The sequence below is a fragment of the Scomber scombrus genome, chromosome 18 (assembly GCF_963691925.1).
Source record: "Scomber scombrus chromosome 18, fScoSco1.1, whole genome shotgun sequence".
Lineage (NCBI taxonomy): Eukaryota > Metazoa > Chordata > Actinopteri > Scombriformes > Scombridae > Scomber > Scomber scombrus.
In genome coordinates this window covers 24,629,328-24,650,458 of record NC_084987.1, presented here as the reverse complement: position 1 = coordinate 24,650,458, position 21,131 = coordinate 24,629,328, and the positions used below count along the sequence as shown (strand labels likewise).

The window sequence follows — 21,131 nt, the reverse complement described above, 5'->3', positions numbered from 1 at the left end:
ACGTAACCCTTATGGGGCCCAAATGGACAAGCTGGCTAGAAGTTAATTTAAAAAATGATTTAGTCAATATCTTCCAACTTTAGGTTCTGAGTATTCTGTTAATCACAGATTTTTAAGCAAAGAAAACACAGGTTATTCTTATAATTGTGTGCTGAAAATCTGCAGATTCTTTTGATAGCTGCTGTGATTACTGGCTTGGAGCATGCGTGTTTGTATTACAGAGGAATCATATGCAAACTCCTCCCACCACAACAAAGCACAACAACCATACACGGCGAGCAGTGATTTCAGCAAGGGTGGACGGAGCTCCAGCGATTGTTCTGGAATCGAGCATCGATATGGTACGGAGAGAGGGAGAGAAAGAGAGAGAGGTTGACAAAGACAGGAAAGTAAAGAAAGAAAGAGAGATAGAGGGGTAGAGGAGGGGTAAGTGGGTGTAACTAATCTAAACATCACCGTGACAGCAGACACAATACTGCAATTCGGAGCGGGACAGAAGAACAAAGAGTCATACTTACTGTTAGACATACTAACTATATTTGACATATGCAGCTTTAACACTGTCTATCTATCTATCTATCTATCTATCTATCTATCTATCTATCTATCTATCTATCTATCTATCTATCTATCTATCTATCTATCTATCTATCTATCTATCTATCTATCTATCTATATGTTGCTATGACAAAGCTGCTAGTACAGCTCGTCGTGGCTGCCATGGAAACCTGCCCTCCTTCAGTTTTGCCTCCACACACACACACACGCTTACACTGCCTTTTATGCTAGAGTAGACATTACACAACACCTCAGGCAAGAGATGAGTCGAAGAGGTGATGACGTAGTTCTCTAAAGAAAATCTGTAAAGATTTAAAGCTGTGAAAGAGGAATCGAGTATGGAGTGTTAACTAGGTGTGAATAATCATCCCACACACGATTATCTATGTTTTACACTAATGTTAGGCAAGCTGATGGCAGCAACAGTAATGGGAAGTACTTGAAGATACTACTTGTGGGTACAAGTCCAGTCCAGATGTTTTACAGATGTGGGACTTGTGCTCTCATGAGACATAACTGCCCACTTCAGACAGATTTAAGCAGTTTCTTTTTCAAAAGACGTTTTCAAAGACACAACTTAACAGACAGGCGGAGGACAAAATCGGATTTTTCAAGCTGTTACCAACCACAGTATGAAAGTTTCACATATGGGTCAATAACGTTTTTTTTTGTGTCCATGTGGTTTAGTCAAATATAATGGTGTTAAAATGTGAAAATAAACATATGAATACCTTGCACACATTCTTTTTTTGCGGACCCAACATATTAATACATTTTTAAAGAATATATTAGCTAGCAAAAAAGTCTAAGTGGTGTACCTTCAGAGAGCCGATGAGCGTCTCTGAAGATAAAACTCACCAAAACGTCACGAGTCAAAGATTTTAAATGACCCCAGCCGTCCAAATGAGTCAAATCAAGTCTTCTATGTTTCGATGTTACAGTGCTTTTAGTGGCCAAGTCCCAATTTTTGTTACTATACTTCCACCACAGCTCAACAGGGAAAAACAAAGAGGGAATTTGATGCTAAAAAGACTGTAAATGTGTCAGATATCACTTGATATGACTAACTCACACTGCTGAAGACTCATATAAGCTTCACATCAACTTTCAAATGACTGTGTGGACACACTGTGGATTTTGTTCTCCATCACTTCCACTAGAAACACATTTGAAGGAGATCTTTTAATAGTCAGTATGAACAGGAAAGATAACAGTAAAGAAAAACTCTTTATATAGACACCTTACTGCTGTTTTAAGACACACTTGAAAAATTGTGAACATGTCCTTTAAAGTTCCCTAGACTCATACATGTGAAACTAACTAAGCACATGGCCCTGCATTATTCTTTATAAATGAATTCCCTGTTGGTGAAAATGATGTACAGAATAGTGGTGGAGAAGTAGAACAGAGAAAAAAGAGTAAACAAGCTCACAGTTGGGCTCAGCTACTCTACACCTGAACTACAAAAAAAGCCAAACATACACTGCTGTGAACTCCATCTGTTACCCTCTTCCTCCTCACCTCCATCTCTACCTCCATCCTCTTTCCCTCCTCATCTCTTCATTCCTACTCTAACTGCTATCCTCCCTCGCTGTTTCTTCCCTCCACATTTTTGAATCCTCGACTCCCTCCGACGCCCCAGCATCCTCTCCCCCTCTCCTTTATGTTTTCCCTTGCTGGCAGCCCCCACCCCTAATGTTCCCTCCTTCCTACATCCTCCCCTCTATTACTCCCTTATTTATTCCCCTCTCTCCTCCTCCTTCTCCTCCTCCTCCTCCTCCTCCTCCTCCATCACTGCCCCTCCTCCCTCCGTCTCCTACCATCTTCCATCTGCTCGGCTGCGCCAATATATAAAGAAACAAATGATGCCTGGTGCACACACACATATGCACACACTCACACACACACAAACCCACCCACCCACACACTCTGCCTTGATGTGAAGATACAATGTTGTTCTTTTCCCACTCAATTCACATGATATCACCTGTCCTGACATGATAAAACAATATATTATGCCCAATTGGATCTTATGGGTATTATGTGTGTCTGTATGTAAAGTGGGTGGGTGTGTTGTGAGTGTCAAGTGCGTGGTCACGTTTTGTAGTTTTTGTGGGTTTTTTACATCACTTGAACCTCATCAGCACTGTCTGTGAGTGTATTTCATAGGCTCATGTGTGTATTTCATGTTTGTTAACATGGTAATTTGGCTATTGCTGGCTTTATTCAATGTGCATTCCCCATATAACACAAACACACACACACACACACACACACATACACACATAGAGGGGTCTTCTAATTAGTCTCAGGGGTCATATATAACAAAGCATGCTCACACACACACACACACCCCACACACACACACACACACACACATACACAAAGGGAGAAAATTCTACCTCAGCAAATTTGTATTAAATACTATTCTGATATTATTACTACTACGTGCGTGCTAAATCATCATCATATATTATTATTATTGAAGCAGCCACACACAAACACACACGCGCGCGCGCATTGCCACCCACGCACCTTTGTGAGCCCGGTGGTCCCGCACAGCTGCCCTACAATAAAGCAGCTAAAGCAGGAGGAGAGAGAGAGAGAGAGACAGAGAGAGAGAGAGAGAGAGAGAGAGAGAGAGAGAGAGAGAGAGAGAGAGAGAGAGAGAGAGAGAGAGAGAGAGAGATGCTCAACGGTACCTGCAATACACGTCCTCCTGTTAATAAAGCCTCTATGTCAGTGTTAGAATATAGATCCGTTCACCTACCTTTCTACACAATGAGGCAGGTTACCCGCTGTCTGTGATGTCTCGTGTGCTTCTTGTTATCGTCTGGCTCCGTGCAGCCAGTCACGACAGCAGTACCGTCAATTGCAGCAGTAATATACGCATGACTTCCGATTGATTTCAGAATAAAACCCTTTTGGCAGCTATAGGGTGGATCAGGGTAATGTTTGACACTTTTTCCAATTCTGTCTTGTTCACCACATTTACATACATCCAATACATTATATCAACACTTAATATCATTATGAAATCCCTAAGATGTTTCCTTGTTAAATCAGAATACAATTTTTTAGATATTGTACTCAAAAGGAAAATGGAACATACCAATATTCCTTGTGTCAAATAATTTCATAATTAGTAGATTTTATAGATAATCTCGGACATGATTTTTTAGGTTTGTAAATACACTGATTTATACAAAGCAGCCTTATCTGCCAAAACTTTCTGAAATGTGCATACCCATATTTGGTAATTTAATCAGATAGACTAAAAAAAAATAGTAGCCTGTATGTTCACATGTTTATTGTTAGACAATATAACTTACACAGTTTGCATATACTAGTAAGCTTTAAAAAGTCAATAGAAAAAGAGATAAATGCACTGGAGCCTAGTTGTCCCACATTGGTCAATGTCCTCCCATATTACCCTAATCCACCCTTCGTGTCGTTTCAATAAATTGTTATTGTTGCTTCGGAATAAAATATATAGAATGAACCTTTAAGACCCAAAACATACCGTATACAGTATGAATCTGTTGTAACTTACAATGTTAAACACTTACTTAATTGATTAGGCCTTAATTTTGAAGGTAAATGCGGTACGTTTCCGGTTAAATTCGACCTATTCTTGGCATCTTGACTTCAATCGACACGGTACATTAGAATTTGAGGCGTTTTAAAGGGCCAGTGCGTTGTTTATGTTTTTACTTTTCACATAAATATTGGTTTGCTCATTACGGAGAGTATAAAACAGTTATACAAACACTGGCTTCTTTTATTAGGTTCATTTGTGCAATGTAATGCAATGGAATACAACAGCTCTGCTTTAAACATTCTACATTTATGAAGTTTATAGGCCTACATTTTCAGTTTTTGTTGATGTTGTCAGGGAAGTGATAATTCTGTTTTAATTTTATTATTGATGATGATGGTGATGGTGATGTATTAGGGTGCATTAAATTGAATGGTGTTCCTAATATTTTATCTATTCCATTAACATACATGAGAGGGGCAAAATATTAGAAACACCATTCAATATAATGCACACCGCAGTATGCTACCACCACTTAGTATGACCTCAATAATAAACTTAAAGTAGAATTCAAATGTATAGGCTTCATAAATGTAGAATTTGGATTGGATTAGATTGCACAGGTGTACCTAATAAAGTAGCCTTTGTCTGTATATTGCCTCTACAACCCAGATGAACTGGGGATGAGGAGACGTCTAACAAAAAGATGCTACTAGTGACCAGAAGTCAGGATATCTCAGCATTGGTTTTGACCATTCTTTTTCAAAGTTGTCTCTCAGAAGTCACTAACAGTTTTTTAGTAGTGTAACATTAAATTGCTGGAGTATATCTCTTTAAATTGATGATGTTGCAACTAAAAAACACAAACTTTCAGTTTTGAGAGCAGGGAATGACAGCAGTGGGTCAATCACAACCTTGTGAGCTGAATTTTAAATTATGACCCGTTAAACTGAGACACAGGACATCATCACCCCCTCTGTCCATTGCCCTTGAGACAGCACTGTTGTGAAAGTCTCCTTTCATGTGTGTTTTCCCTGATATGTGCTGTTATGTGAACAGGACAATCTCCATTCAGCTCTATGGTTTGGAAGAATGTTGCCGCAGACATACTGTATTTATCCAGTGAAAACAATGCAACAGCACCATGCAGTGGAGATATTGGAGTATTACAATTGAGTTGGGTTAACTCTTGTGTATGCAGCGTTGATTCGATGGGGTGATAAGTGATTGGTTGCACATGTTTTATTACAGCCCAGTAATAACAATTAATGAGGGGACAATGGGTTCATATCTTGGGAACAATTCAATGATAAATACAGATATTAAAACTAGGTAATATCTTTGCAATAACAATAAGACCATTTGTAATATTGGGATTTTATTGCTGTAAAATGGGGAAAAAACTTAAGTAGATAATGAGGCAGAACGTCTCAGTAATATCATGGAAATTATGAATTGATAATGATAATCTTTGTGATTATTGAAACATTCTACCCGATATTACTGTTATGTTTTTGCTCTACTATTACCATGTTACTGCAAATAAACCACTTCTATAATTACTATGATATTATCCCACTTTAATCCTGTTCTTCCAAAGATACTCATTACTTTGCTAAGACCAAGCTGTGAGGTAAAATGCATAGGCGTCGAAAGCACTTCTCATTGTGATTATGTATTAAGTATGAAAGTGCACTGTATGTTCCTTTAACCATGAGTCATTATATTATAAAGGTGCAATCTGTAGTATTTTTTAAATTGACTGTACAATTTAACCATTTAAACTAGACCAGAGTCTCAACATGTTTTAATTTCACAGCTCACAGATTTTACTCTGTTCTCAAAGGAGAGAACCCGGTTTCATTTATGTGCTGGGCAATAACCTGGTAGATGTTCCTGTAAGTGGAACCCAATGGCTTGCAATGTGAAACGCAAGTGTGATGGCTGTACAGGCTGCCAGGTTTGAACATTTATGACTCTCAAGCCTTATGCAGTGATGATATCTTAAACCTCTAATGACAGATTTTCTGGTCACTTGGGGGCAGTGGAAAAAAAGTGTAAACAACACTTACATGTTATCAGCATGTAAGTTGATATGGCAAACAGTTGCCTTTTTACACATCTAGTAGATATGGAGCGTCATTATCATTCTTTTGGAGTCATGTTTCTGTTTCTCTCCACTAACTCTAGTGGAAAATATCTGGCTTTTTAGCTGCTAAATGATCCACTATGTTCACCAGCTAGAGGTTTAACTTTATATCTGCTGTTGTGTGCTGGGAAAGAAGTGGCTTTTTAGAGCTTTACTGAAAACAGCTGCCTGCTCCTGCCAAAAACTATGCTATGAAAGCGATAAAACTGAACAAAAAAGGCCTAAAAACCAACACAATGAGCTGAAACACACTATAAAGCTCTGTAGTCATGTTAAATTTCCATGTAGTTCACATGTAGTGACTGTCCTGTACTTTTCTGCACTGGTAAGCGATATCCCTCTGTGCCATACAGCAACATAGATGAATTAGTGTTATCCTCACCATAGAAAATATGTTACAAATCCCACAAAAAGAGCCAAACTAACAACATGTACATTTACTAACAAGTGTTGTATGTGTATCCAAAGCCTGATATATCTTCATTTCTCTGTGTCATAGAGTGTATACATGTGTATTAATCCACAGCTGTAAATACTCCCCAATAAATGTACAATTTCCTTACTAACAAGTATTGTGTGTGTATTATTGTGTATTGTGTATTAATCCGCAGCTGAAAATAGTCCCCAGTAAAAGTACTATTTCCTCCTGTTTGAGTAATGTTTGCTGATTGCCCAGCTGTTTGAGGAAAATATCAAACCTTTTTTTGAAAATGTAAATACGATTTTATATTTCTGAGAGACAGGCTTTCATCATCTGATTGTTCGTCTTTTCATTGGATTTGTTGACAATAAGAAATCATCATTTAATATGTAAAATAAGTGGAGTACCTAGGGTTAGGGTTAGGGGTTATGGTTAGGGTTAAGTATAATTTAAAAGAAATGGAACCCGTTTTACTAAAACTGATGCGGTAATGCTTAGGTCATGTTGTAACATTAATTATCTGCTATCCAGGGAGGTTAGGCTAGAATATAAGATGAGTGAACTCTCCATACTGTCAACATCATTATATAAATCTTAAAAGAAAACTATTCTAAACTTTTCAACAAATGTTATTCACACAGAAATGTTTGTATTCATTTATTCTGATGTTACTTTTTACATAAGCAACAGTAAAACAAGAATTTCCTACTCCTCTAAACAGTGTTGGACAGTAGATGCTCATACATACACACATACAGACAGTTCCACCTTCTGATTAGTAGCTCTGATCTTATATATATCTTTATTTCAATAATAAATTATGTACAATTTTGTTGTCATGAGAGAGATGTGACACAGTGACAAGAGAGACAGAGGGAGCTTGTGTTCCAGTCAGTGATGGTCATCAGTTGGGTTTAGGTTCGGGGATCAGAAGTGATAGGCACATGTCGGCCCCTCTAGGTGCATTGTGGGACACACTCAGAGGGAATGCCCGATGAGGAGGGAGAGAGGTGGTGGAGTCACCACATGTAGGAGTCTTCATATCTGTGGGAAGATACAAACAAGAATGTAAAACGACTTGTCAAATCATTCTTATGTGTTTGTGCAGGTCACATGACTCGTTCAGCTTATGTCTATCAGGGTCTTTACCTTGATCTCTGATCTCTGTTGCTGTCGCCACCAAACAGCAGCTCTGCAACCACATCCTCCTGAGCTGAACGCTTTCCATACCTGCAAGAAAGATGAAGAGAGGAGTTTTAGAAATACGTCTTACATCCTGTCTCAACCTCAGTTAGAAATTAAAAACATCCAAACACAATTCCCTCATTAACAATTCACATTTGCTAAAAGTCTACAACCATTGCTAATTAGCACTAAACACAAAATTCCATTTTTTGCTCATCAGAATGCCAAAACTATGTCTGGATTCATTCGAGCCATTTGTTGTATAATATTGTATATATAATTTAGAAAAAGAATAGTCCAAAGTGACAAAGCAGAGGTTGAGATATATCAACTTTAATCCCAAGCATGGGTCAAGCTCCAAAACCACCAAGATCCTACATTTCCCACAATGCAAGCAATAGCATTACATTTTTGCCTTTCTGTCTATTAATGCCCCTCATGTGTCCAAAGCTCCAAAGCCCCCAATTAGTGACAGGACTAATTTGTAGTCTCCATGCTAGACCCAAGACAACTTTGATGACCTCATCAGGGTTATTATCTCAGACTTGGCAGCTCTTCACACAGAGGACATTAAGAAACTGTTTTCACAGTCTGAGTAACACTAACCATGACTAATAAACTGACCTTTATGTGTAACATCAACTCAGTTCCTCTTTAAACAAATCTTTGGTTCTTTGGTTAGCGCATATGAAAGCAGCACTGTCTAAATCAAGACTACTTCATTACCTCATTATATGTTACATCTTGTCTTGAAAAGGACGCAGATTGCTTCCTTAAATCTTTGGTTTTGGTGGTTGTTGTGGCTTCAAATGTGAAAGCACAGAGGATATCTTATAAATGTCTTTTTGCCCTTCTTGTCGGTCCATTGTTTGGGTCCTCTTAGCTCTGTCTGTCTGCCTTTCCAACATATTAGACAACTTGTTCCCCTTCTTTGTTCCTAATGGTTCAATTTCACAGCCAGATTCAGACTGTGCATCTATTTTAATGTGTGTGTATACACATTGTCATTTCCTAGTCTGGATGAGTCTTATCATTCTCTTGATAAGGAAACCAGTGGTCCAAGAGAGCCGCAAATGTAAAATCACAGAACCGTTTAACAGAAAGTTTACTTGGTAATATGCATCTGTGTTTGGGTGTATTTGTGTGTGTGTGTGTATGTGTGTGTGTGTAGGTGAAACAGCGCTATTCAGCATAACTCCTGCAGCGCTACCCACACACACAGTTCCTCTCTTTCCCCATCAACCACCTGTTCCACCTCACTCTAAGACTCCGGCACCCAATCTTATGCTTCGTTTCACTTAAGTGCGTGTGTGTGTGTGTGTGTGTGTGTGTGTGTGTATGTGTGTGTGTGCGTGTGTATGTGTGTGCGTGTGTGTGTGTCTTGCCCTGTAGGAAAGCAATCAAACAGCTGAAAGGCTCAGTCTCAGCTGTCACACAATGCGACACATCAGGATGTAAAATGCTTTCCCATCTGATAATGGCCCATCTCCACCCATATGTCTCCATGAGTCTCCCTGGTTGGTCCTGCTCTTTATTTTCTTATCTTTTACTATCTCTCCATCTCTGCATTTTTGCATTTATTTCTCCATCTGATCAAATTTCTTTGATTCTTTTTTTTTTTAACTTGTTTTAACTTGTTTGCCTTACTTGACCTGAAATGTAGACATCTTCATCACAGCTTTTAGAAATGTAGGCTCCATCTGTGCCTCTCCCCAACAAGTAAAATGATTTTTGACCCATTTGTCAAGTTGTGATTGTTCATAATCAATGTGCCAAGAATGTATTTGCTTTTTTTTTTGCCAAACACAAGAAGAGACTAGCACATTAGTATGAATGTACGATATTAAATATCGGAAGCATCAATATACACTAATACAGCGGATGATACAGTGTTTAGGAGGCATAACTTCTACAAAAACCAGGGCTAAACTAAATTAAACTCTTCCTAAAATAAGTGCGTTAAAACTTCTCGCCTCTATTTTGTCAATACTTCGTAACAGATTACATAGTTTAACCCTTATATACTGTTCAGGTCAAATGTGACCGGTTTTGACATTTGACAGCTGTAAAAACACCCCAAATGTTTTTTACCCTGAAATGATAACTGTGGCCCAAAATGCACAAAAAATGAAAATATTTTAAAATTTCATACCTTTGTATAGGTGCTACACAAGTTTTCATAAGGATTTATTTTTATGATGTAGCAGTGAAGACTGATGGCTCTAATGGTTATACAATAAACCCCACACTTCCATAAAGTTCTTGTTATTTTCACTTTACATAAAATACATTTCCATCATTATTGATATTGTTATATTTTCATGTTTTAGGTAAAATAGGACATGATATTGTTTGATTGTAGGCGTTCTTTGTTGTAAAACCTAAAAAATACACTCTCTCTGCTCTCTTGATGCTGTCTTAACAGATCTGTGTTTTAAAATTAGGTATAGACACTTTTTATGGGGGGATTCTTAGACTGGGTTACTGTGAGGGTGTAGAATATGAACAGGATGTAAGGGTTGAATTATTAGGGAATGAGAAAAGGCTAAATTTGTTAACGGAAATGTAAGTATGCTCGCTTATATTGAACATTGCCGGATACGACAGTATGTACTGGTCTTAAAATTCTAAATGTTTGCATAAAGCAGTTGTAGTGTTGCTCAAAGCTGAATCTTTTCATGTGTAATCACTGAAAGCACATAGAAAGAATCCTGGTGAACAAATACAGTGCGTTATAGAATCCCAACTCCCCTCAAAGTTGTTTAAACGATACAGTGGTCACGACTTCAATGATAGCTACAGTCCTGATTTCCATGTCTTTAATAGACTCCAGTATAAACAATGCTATGAACTGTCATATATAATTATGCACTAAAGGCACTAGACTGCCCACATCCATCAATTATATCTGGAGTGCACTGCCTAAAGCTGACTGCCATCACATTCTCCAGCATTTTATTAGATATAGCCAAACCTTTATACATTTACTAGTTATCTTTATTACATTGGTCTTCATCTGCAACTCTCCAGTGAAGTGTAAAAAGATGTATTGACTTTTTATGGCACCAGGAGTCCCCTTTAAACCAAGTATCTAAATATCAATGACCTATTTGACTTTCATGAATATCAGCAGATAGCTCATGAGCCATGCTTCCCTTTGCCTATCAGCCTTACTGCTGCCAATTCCATACCAGTGACTTTTATACCTAAGCGTAGCAGGCCTTAGCTCAGGCCCCACTAACTGAATTTGAGATTCTTTCTTGGGTCCATCTGTACCACTTTTATTGCTCTGGACCCGTTGATTTGGAGGCCTGGAGGTTTTGGAAAGTGGCCAGTAATCTAATATGCTGAGCTGCCATTGTGTGCGTGGGCGAAAGGTTGAGGTGGGTTGGATAAGTGCGGGAGTGCATCACACATAGACATATAGAGCTCTGGGCTGAGTTATGAGTAAACTCATACAACAAACAAAAAGAAAGAAATTTGGAATAAAGGAAAAAATGGGAAGACGACAAAAAAAGGATAGGTTTTTGGGGATCCATGTGGTCCATTACACAGAAGAGAAATAGCTGAACATCGCAGTCTAGTCACTGAATTATCTTCTTCTATCTCAACTCACTATGTTGATTACTGATCCGTAACCATACAAATTTAGGAACTATATGAAAATGATTAGGATTGGAGGGCAAGTAATAAAAGGGGGATTGCATTATCACTGTTTTACTAAAGGGAGAATAATCTTACTTCTTACTGGGGGCATGGAAGGTCCTTTTATTTTTGTGAGTCCATATAATATATTTTGCTCTTGTCTTTCCTTGCAAGATTTAATATGGTAAAAAAAAAGATTACCATGGGTTATTAAAATACCCAGTTTAATCAGGAGGCAGTAATAACCCTTTATTTCATAGGCCTTTATATAAAAATGAAATGTGGCTGGAATATTTTGTCATTTTTGAATGTGACATTTCATTGTATAATGTGCATTGGTGGCTATTGTGAAAGTTGTAATTCAATTTAGGCGTTGATATCTTAAATTTGGTATTTGTTTCTAAATCGAGGTGAGAGTCTAGATATATAATAAGTAACTCTGGGGAGGGTCTTACTTCATTAAAAAGATACATTTAAACTTCCCCCCAATTCTCCATGCCAATAATGTTCATGCAGTCTCTAATCTAACATTAATCCTAGTCTTAAACCTGAACCTGAACGCTACATGCTTTTCAAGGCATTCACAGTTTCCTCATTAGAAGGTTGTATGGGGTTATTTAGCTTTCAAAAATACAGAAATACAAGACTGAACAAAACATACCTCTGCCTGGTGATCAGATTGATGTAGTGTCTCAGGGCGGTGTAATACTTGGCCAGCTCTTCGGGTGGGGCGTCTTCACCGGGGTTCTCAGGTTTGGGGGGGTAGGCGTCTGCCAGCATTCCCAGACACACCAGCATACACAGCACAACGGCCAACAGCACTGTCCATGGCTTCATCATCACGGCCATCTGGAACAGAGAGAACAAAAAGTGAGGAGTTATAGATGCTGGGGGTGGCGTTTCAAATGAACACCTAACTCAATTAAGAAGATTTGAAATACTTTAAATTAACGGTCTTTATTAAGTGATTATATGTCTCTTGGTGGTTAATCATGGTCACTGAACTGTCTTATTTTCTACTTTATCATCGGTCAAAATTAGGAGCAGGATTACAAGTTGGAAAATCAATACGTAAATGGAAATATTGCCTCATATCACATATGTTTTGATTGGATTAACCCATGATCTTAAAAGGTTGAAAAAGAAGAAGAAGAAGAGAATGATGGAGGCATGAGGGTTTATTAAGGAATCATGAAGCAGTGAAACATGTCAATGTATTGTATATCATTTAAGGAAAAAGAAAGCTTTAGGCTGTGTATTGACTTATTGTCAGACTCCCCTGGCTGAGTGTTGCTTAGTTCCTGGGAAAGATGAAGAAAATGGATTGACTTGAGAGGAGGAAACTAATTTCACACATTATCAGGGAGGCTGAGGATTTGATGGTTGGTATGAAATGGACATCATTTATAATAGCATGTGTATGATGTGTCAATAATATTTGATATGCTGTTGCGATGGCTTGATTTCCATTCTATTGATGATGAGGCAGTTATATCTTCATAACCTTTAGGGATGTTATTATTATGACTAATAATAATAATAATAATCATAATAATAACGCTCTGGAATTGAATATTTGTCGGTGTGACCTGGTAAAATCTTCACTAGCAGGGGCTGAGTGGATCTCACTGTCACCCATGGGAGTTTAACACCCCAAAGTGACCAACCTCAATTGGATAAAGGTTGTTGATGAGACAATAAAACCTCAGTTATCACACAGCATTTATAAAAACTAGTAAATTTGATATGAACTCTCAAGTCAGACCAACAGTATCCCTAAAGAAAGCTGACAAATATTTCAATTACCAATTATATTTTGTGATAGCCACCACAATGATAAACTATAAGTCCACCTGTCATTACTCATTACTACTCCCTACACTTTCTGATCATTTGCTATAATGTTAAATAACTTATTTAAATTAGCTTAATTTCAGGTGTAAGGAGTAATAAGTTAATAATAACATTTTTACTTGAGAGTTCCTTTACAGCTCACTTGCCCTTATTTTAGTGTACGAGGCAGCATCCTGGTCCAGTTCTTTTTAATGCATAAATTATACCCTTTTTACCGTATTTTGCTCCTTGTTTGAGGACAGACACTGTCTAAATTCAGTACTCTAGACAGGTCAGATCATTGTAGGATTTTACCAATTTGGGGTGATCCCGCCTTGCTACTGCTCAAATACAAAACATCCTGAAATGATTGTTCATAATAACTCAAATAATTATTAAATCGTTTTTTCTACTTGGGCAACATGCAAAAGTATATGGATTATTTTACTTATCTGGATTTAGCTATCTGCCTCTGAAAAACTTCAAATGCAGACTATAAACTATTAATAAATAGAAGCGGAATAAGACGGTACGGTACTGTAGGTACCACTTCCAGTTTTTAAATACTCAGGATATATCACAAATAGAGCTAAAAGTGTTAAAATAGTTACACGGATTAAGATCAGTTACAACGAGCAACAGGTTGACTTCATCGCTATCCTCAGCGCCCCTCTCATTCTTCTACAGAAGATGAATCAGCTTTGCGCTTAGTTTTACTTTAAAAAAGCTCATCTCAGGTGCTTCATATGTCTGCAATAATGTTATACCACTCTTAAATTAGCATCATTTACTAGTTAATTAACTCTTAACCTATTAAGAGATGCTTTGCTGAGATATTTTGTTGGGTCTGTGTTTGATTGAAATGCAAGCAGCGCTGTCCGTAGTGCTGAAAGCTCTGTAGGTGATTTCACTTCAACTTTACGCACAAACACATCATCTGAATATTCTTTTAAGCTGTTTAATACATTCGTGTCCCAATAGAACCTAAAGATTAGCCTGTAGGCGTCATGTTAACTCTTTTAGAAAGTCGTTTTCAATTGCAAATTCATTGCATCGTAAGGAATCATTTAGTCTCCTGCAGTTTGAATGCGTGCTTGTTTCATGCCTTTGCAGAACATTAGTATGCCTGCAAAGATGTGAGCTTTATAAAGTCAATAATATCACCACATGCGTTTTCTTACGTGTGTAAAAGTTGATTGAAAAAAAAGGAATCGGGTAAACAAAAGCATTTCGACATCATGCGTCATATAAAGGCTTTAAATTAGAAGGTTTTACACACAAAAGTTGCAAATTGTTTTATATTATTCATGTATACATTTCTGTACAAGGACAAACTTGCTTTCCAATGCAGTTTAAATCTTTCTTCTTTTTTTTTTAAATACCAATGAACATCCTTGCTTAAAAATGTGTTGAAAAGAAGCGTTGAAGACTTACTTTGAGAAGACTTTGGAGGTTATAGGTAGAAGTCGGAGCCACGGGTGGTTTCTGACTGCTGCAGGTTCCTGGATCAGGTCTGTTTTTCTGTCTTTGCTGTTGGATCAGATTTTACTCTGCTCGCTGCACCTTGGTTTCAAACTCCGACAGAGGTGATTTATATAGTTTACCAGCACTAGAGGAGGGAGGGGTTAAACCACGTTGCTTGCGTGCTTGTGTGTGTGTGTGTGTGTGTGTGTGTGTGTGTGTGTGTGTGTGTGTGTGTGTGTGTGTGTGTTTGTGTGTGTGTGTGTGTGTGTGTGTGTGTGTGTGTGTGTGTGTGTGTGTGTGTGTGTGTGAGTGTGTGTGTGCGTGTGTGAAGGAAAAGGGTGGGTGAAGAGGCCGAATGCGTCAGATGGTGATGATGATGGAGACTAACGCGTCGGTCACGCAGTCAGTCCTCTGTTTTTTGATAAAGTTAACAGATGACATTTTGGGCCATGACATTCATGACAGCTCCATTAGTGGAGAAAAAAGAATGTTTGCTGTGATTTCCATCTGCTTTCTCCCGAAAATACTCATATATTTTAGTAAGCTCCAGTCTTCATCCACCCTTGCTGAATTGTCCCATACAGCAGTAGTGTAAATTCCTACAACTCTACCAGCATATTGACCTATGACCTCACCATTAAGAAGCACAAATAAGCAATCCTTAAGAAAATCCATAAAATCTCACTTTACATGTCCAGATAACTCTATCACTCAACCAGAAAATGTCTAAAAGAGGGATAACTCTGTTTCATCTGCATTAGTCTTGCAGAGCCGTTGCTGTGTTTTGCAGTGCACAGAGGCAGCAGCTGTATATGAAACACCAAGGTGCAAAGAATTACTTTAATAAGTTTTTCTGATCAGCTCAATTGTGTCTTTAGTGAGAACATTTAATTCATTCTCATTGCATTAGATAAGTGCAGACGAGGAGGAGTGTCGAAATCCTACATTTGATTTCAAAAACATGGTTCTGAGAGATTACCTGTATTTTATTTGCCATGTAGACCATTTCATTTGGCCGAGATGGGGTTGAAGATGATTAAACAAGATGCACCTGCTCTGGTTCCCACCACTAGGCGGAGCTCTGATCTTTGTATGGCAACCATGAAGCTGCCAGGCAAGAATACAGGAATTTCATTGGAAAGTAGTTGTGGTGACGCAAAGTCTCAGCTCTCCAAGGCTTTGACGCACAAACACGTGTACTATATGGCTTTATGCATCACCTTGTTTCTATTCCAGCCCCCCTCGGCTACCCATAAACCTCTTCCATCTCTTCCTGTGTCTGCAGCAACTATTTAAAACTCTGTAACATTACTTGACTTTTCTCACTTTCAGAGTAGACATGTTAAATCCAATAATCTGACTGTGGTTATAGGAGAATGGATTTGGTGTACTAAAGTAAATAAATTGACTATAGCCTCTGAACCCTCAACAAACAGACCTTAAAAGAGTCTGGACACACAAGATCTCTGAGTCCTGCTGAGGACAGGAGGAATAATAAATTGACCATGTTGCAAAGCTGTCAAGTGATCTGTTCTTGCACAGCACATACACAGTTTGCAATGATAACAACGGTAGATATGTCAACCAAAATTCATATGATTTTTTTTAACAATGGGTCCTTGATGTATTGGGTCATTGTCAATGGCAGATTTTTTCTGTAGCTAACCAAGCCAACATGAGCTCCAGCTAACATGATGCTGGCTCTGGCTGACATTTCAGTGTTTCCAGCCAACTCATTTTAACACGAAAACAGGTGCACATGATGGCTGCATACATGATATTGTGCTGAAAGACTAAAGCTGAAGGTATATGTCAAACAGTCAGATATCCTTATCACGTGATGATCCATGTAGATAGGGCTGGGTATCGTTTACAAATTGACAATACCAGTACCAATCCAAGTACCCTTTAAGTAATACCGATACCAATTGAGTACTTCATTCAATACCCATTAACACATTTAGTGTTCTGTCTTTAATCCGATGTAACAGGCGTGTAGTGTAGCCACACTTTAGAGCGTTTAGGTGGCATCTCAGCTGCTGAACTGCTAAGCGCACTAACTCAAATTCACCACAAATTCACCTCCACAGACGGGTTGTAGCTGCTGTGGCAGTGGGCCAATCACATGTCGCATTAAATTGAAGAATGCTTGCCTTGATTGGCTGTGAGCAAGTCCATACAAATAGACATTTTTTCTAGCTCTGGGTACAAAAAGCATCGACTGCAGGTATTGTTAGACAGGAGACATTCCTGTACTACTTGGTATTGATTTATTTTGGTTGATACCTTGAAGGTTTCAAGTACCGATACCCAGCCCCACATGTAGAATACAAAGACTAAATTGTTCTTGGTTTGTGTTGTATAGACACTATATGATAGTGACTATATGATCATAGTCAGATATCACATTTTTACCTTATTTCATTCCAAAATGACACAATAAGTCATAGTCACCCAAAAATTACATATTGTTACGTCTGAGTGACAGACACCATCTAGTTTCCAAAGTAATTATGACCCAGAATAGTGACTCAACTCAGACGATACCTACATAAGTTGACACATTCTTTCATTCAGAGGGGTCGTTGGTATAACCTAACAGTGGACTTTGCCACAGGAGACCCCTGTTCATTTCCAAACTTACATCTACAATCGTCCCCTAACATTGCTGTAGCCATGACAACAAAGTTGCAGCCAAGTGATCTTCTGTGCCCTCCAGTTCTTGGTTTACTGGCTTTTTGTACTGCCCTTCTCCACTGTACCAAACCCTGTAGTATTAATACTGATGATCATGGCCCCCCCTTCATCATCGTAAAATTGCCGCAACTCATTCCCTCTGCTGGCTCCCACCCACCTGCTTCTATGCTCATTTTCAATTTTGCACAAAAAACTGTGTGGAACCTCTGGAAAGGGGAAAAGGTCAAATTATACACATGCAATGAAGGTGCAGTGCAGTAGAAATGGACTTGGCAAATAAAATCATGATGTACATTAAGCATGTGACTTAAAAGTCACTCTAGCGTCCATGAACAAAAAATCTGATCTGTGTGGAGTGATCAGGAGAATTTAAAATTCTTCAGATGAATACATGAAAAACACAAAAATGTCATGTTTTCCTCATGTCTCCCACAAAGTGTTTCCATCATTTTAGCTTTGACTGTCGATCTTTTAACTAGGTAATCTCATTGCAAATTTTTAGCTTGACATGCCAAACTACAATGTTAATATAATAGAGAGAGAAATCACAGTAGTAGTTTTTTTATTTGACTAAATTTCGCATGACAGTAGAATGGAATCTTGGGTTGTGAATACTTGCAGTTACTGTGGCTAGCAAGCTCCTGGTAGCATGTGAGTGCTAGCCAGCCATGTCTAGGAATTTTCTGTATCAGAGCTGATAATTCAGAGGTTGTGGGTTAAAATCTGGTCTGTACCCAGCTAGCATGTCCATGTGGGCCCCACATGGGTTAAATTCGGGCTACATTGGTAGTGAGTGTGCATGGGCATAAACAGGGAAAATTTGATGGGACCCATATTGTTTCAGAAACATGGGCCACACATGTGAAGCCCATGTGGGATGGCTAAATGAGCCCCATTCAAGGTCCATTCTGATCCCACTTAGACACCATATGGGCAAACACATGGGGCCTACAAGTGTCTTATCCAGTTGGGCCTACCTGAACCCCAGTCAGAACCCATGTGGACCACCATGGAAACTATGGACAAACCCACTTGGGACCCATATTTGCAGCCCAAATGTAACCCTTATGGGGCCCACATGAGTAACTGTAATAAGTTATTGTCTTGCCTTACTCAGTATAATAAAACCAGAAATGACATGTAGCATATGATACACATCATGTGCCTTTATGTGAATTCATCACATGTAAAATGTTTGTTACATGTTACCCATATGTCACACATCACATCACATCACACTGACATCCTATACAGGGATGAGAAGATAAACAGAATACATGATGCAATATGTTTAACACTACAAGCAGAAAGAAAAGAAAGAAAGAGACATTTGGTTTTAATGATTCTCAAGATACTGTGAATTGTTGACAGTGACTGGCATTTGGACTTTTTCCGTGTCGGGACTGCTAAAGATAACAATCTGTCTGTCTTCTACCTGTGTGCAGTTGCAGTATTCTTTGAGCGGTTTATGTGCAGCACAGCCTGAAAATGAGAGCGATTTTTCAGATATCATTTTAATCAACTTCCATTTAACATTTAGTCAGTGTAGATAATGTTACAAAGTCTGAAAACAACCCACTGAGAGGGTTGGTTGTATATGTTTTAATTGGAATGAGGCATCACATATCAGATTGAAGTATGAGGACAATCAGAGCTGAGATATCAATAACACTCAACTAATATGAAATATATAAATAAACAAAACAACCACTCATTTATTATGTCATAGCTAATCATCTTTCTTCCTCTCAATACTGTGTGGAAATAAATAAAGCCTTATAGTCTAGATGTGTAAAGCCTGACCTATGTAACACAACACCCTTATTACTGTAGTAGAGAAAAATGCAATCAGATATCACTTTCCACTGCAAAGCGTGAAATTGAATCAAGTGAATGTAATTATTCTGCTGGATTATGACATACTGTAGCTTTGAAAAAGAAAAAAAGAAAAGGAAATATATAAATGAAGGAGATGATTTGGAAAAGATCACTGTGATGAATTACCTGTGAGCAAGTTTGCAATTTGATTTTCAGGCCGTATTTGTTTGCTTTGCAACTTGTGGCTGCCTGAAGGGGAAAGAAATTCAACTCAAATCTTTGAGTGCACTTTAGCAAATCTAGATGTAGGACATGCAACACTTACAAAATAACAGTATGTTCCTGCACAGAAATGTGATTTTTCTTTGAAAAGCACAATTTAAGCGTCAGTGTGAAAGATGTGGTGTTATATATAGATAGAAAGACAGAGAGGGAAACGCAGAGTCCTTTGCATCTTTCTTATTGTCTCTCACTCACACATACGCATGCACACACACACACACACAGACACACGCTAGGATGACACATGCTTGACGTCAATCTTGTATTACTACTACTCTTTTTAACTTACCCTAAGAAACGTAACATTTTGTTTTAACTCTTTTCATCCCTTGATCCCTCTCCATCTCTCAATCATCTTTATCTAAAGTTAAATAATGTATTTTTATCATTTAAATTGGGATACTTTTTCCATTGACTCAGCTTAATCTTTCTTTCGTTGTCTCGTTCTCTGTGTGTATTGCACACACACACAGAGTCAATAAAAGCAGTTCAAACATGTCAGAGATTAGCTCTCAACCATAGTCTATTCCCATGAGCAAACACAGTAGCCAACCGCCTTCTTATGTTTGTGTGTGTGTGTGTGTGTGTGTGTGTGTGTGTGTGTGTGTGTGTGTGTGTGTGTGTGTGTGTGTGTGTGTGTGTGCGTGTGCGTGTGTGCGTTTGAAGGGGAATGTAGGTGTGTTTGGAGAAGCCAGAACACCATAGTTCCTTCCACAAATATTTTTACCTGTGATAATGCTTTGCTAAAAGGGCAATTATTAAGGAGAGTGTGTATGTCTATGTCTGTGTGTGTGCCTGACTGTCTACCCAAGGGCCACGTTAAGGTTGCCAAAGACACTTTTTACAGAATACAGATTAATTTATGAAATGAGACAAATAAAAATAATGGCAGCGACATTTCTCCTGTTTTTACTGGCTATTAAAAGATTGCAGATTACACTACGTCTCATCCTATTTCATGGAACAGTTGGTACTCCTAGAGAACAGGGTCATGTGAAATTGGATGCCGCGAAAGAGCTTAGTTTAACTCTAAAATTCACTGATGGCTGCAGTTCCATTGAAGTAAAATTGATTTTGGTTTGAAATTTTGCTGTTCTAAATGTTGATGTGACAGCTGGTGACTCATGGATGGAAATTACAGGTGACAGCTTTCTCTCTTTCTCTCTCTCTCTCTCTCTCTCTCTCTCTCTCTCTCTCTCTCTCTCTCTCTCTCTCTCTCTCTCTCTCTCTCTCTCTCTCTCTCTCTCTCTCTCTCTCTCTCTCTCTCTCTCCCTCTCTGACAGCCTTGGGCTGTCTGTCTGTCTGTTGCGGCAGCACCTGCTGCAGGTCAGCCTCAAGGCCCAGACACATGTGCACACACTCACGCACTCACATTTAGAAAGCATCACAGACCCACATCGTCTAATCAGAAACCATTTTACACTATGTCTTGAAGTGTACCTGAATTATTTAGGTGTGCCTGGGTTGGAGAAATGGGAAGGGAGCACATGAATTATTTATTCATCAGTTTGTATCGCTGTGAAATGAAGGATCCTCTCCAG

At 38.5% G+C, this 21,131-nt stretch overlaps 1 protein-coding gene across 1 annotated transcript; it reads right to left on the bottom strand.

Annotated features, from left to right (window-relative positions):
* Positions 1 to 7,685: 7,685 nt before the first annotated feature.
* pyya (peptide YYa) lies at positions 7,686 to 12,345 on the bottom strand. The gene is made up of 3 exons (XM_062439119.1): positions 12,158 to 12,345; positions 7,816 to 7,896; positions 7,686 to 7,710 (listed from the first exon to the last, which is right to left on the bottom strand). The coding sequence occupies exons 1-3, from the start codon at positions 12,343 to 12,345 to the stop codon at positions 7,686 to 7,688; spliced, it is 294 nt and encodes a 97-aa protein (XP_062295103.1).
* Positions 12,346 to 21,131: the final 8,786 nt, after the last annotated feature.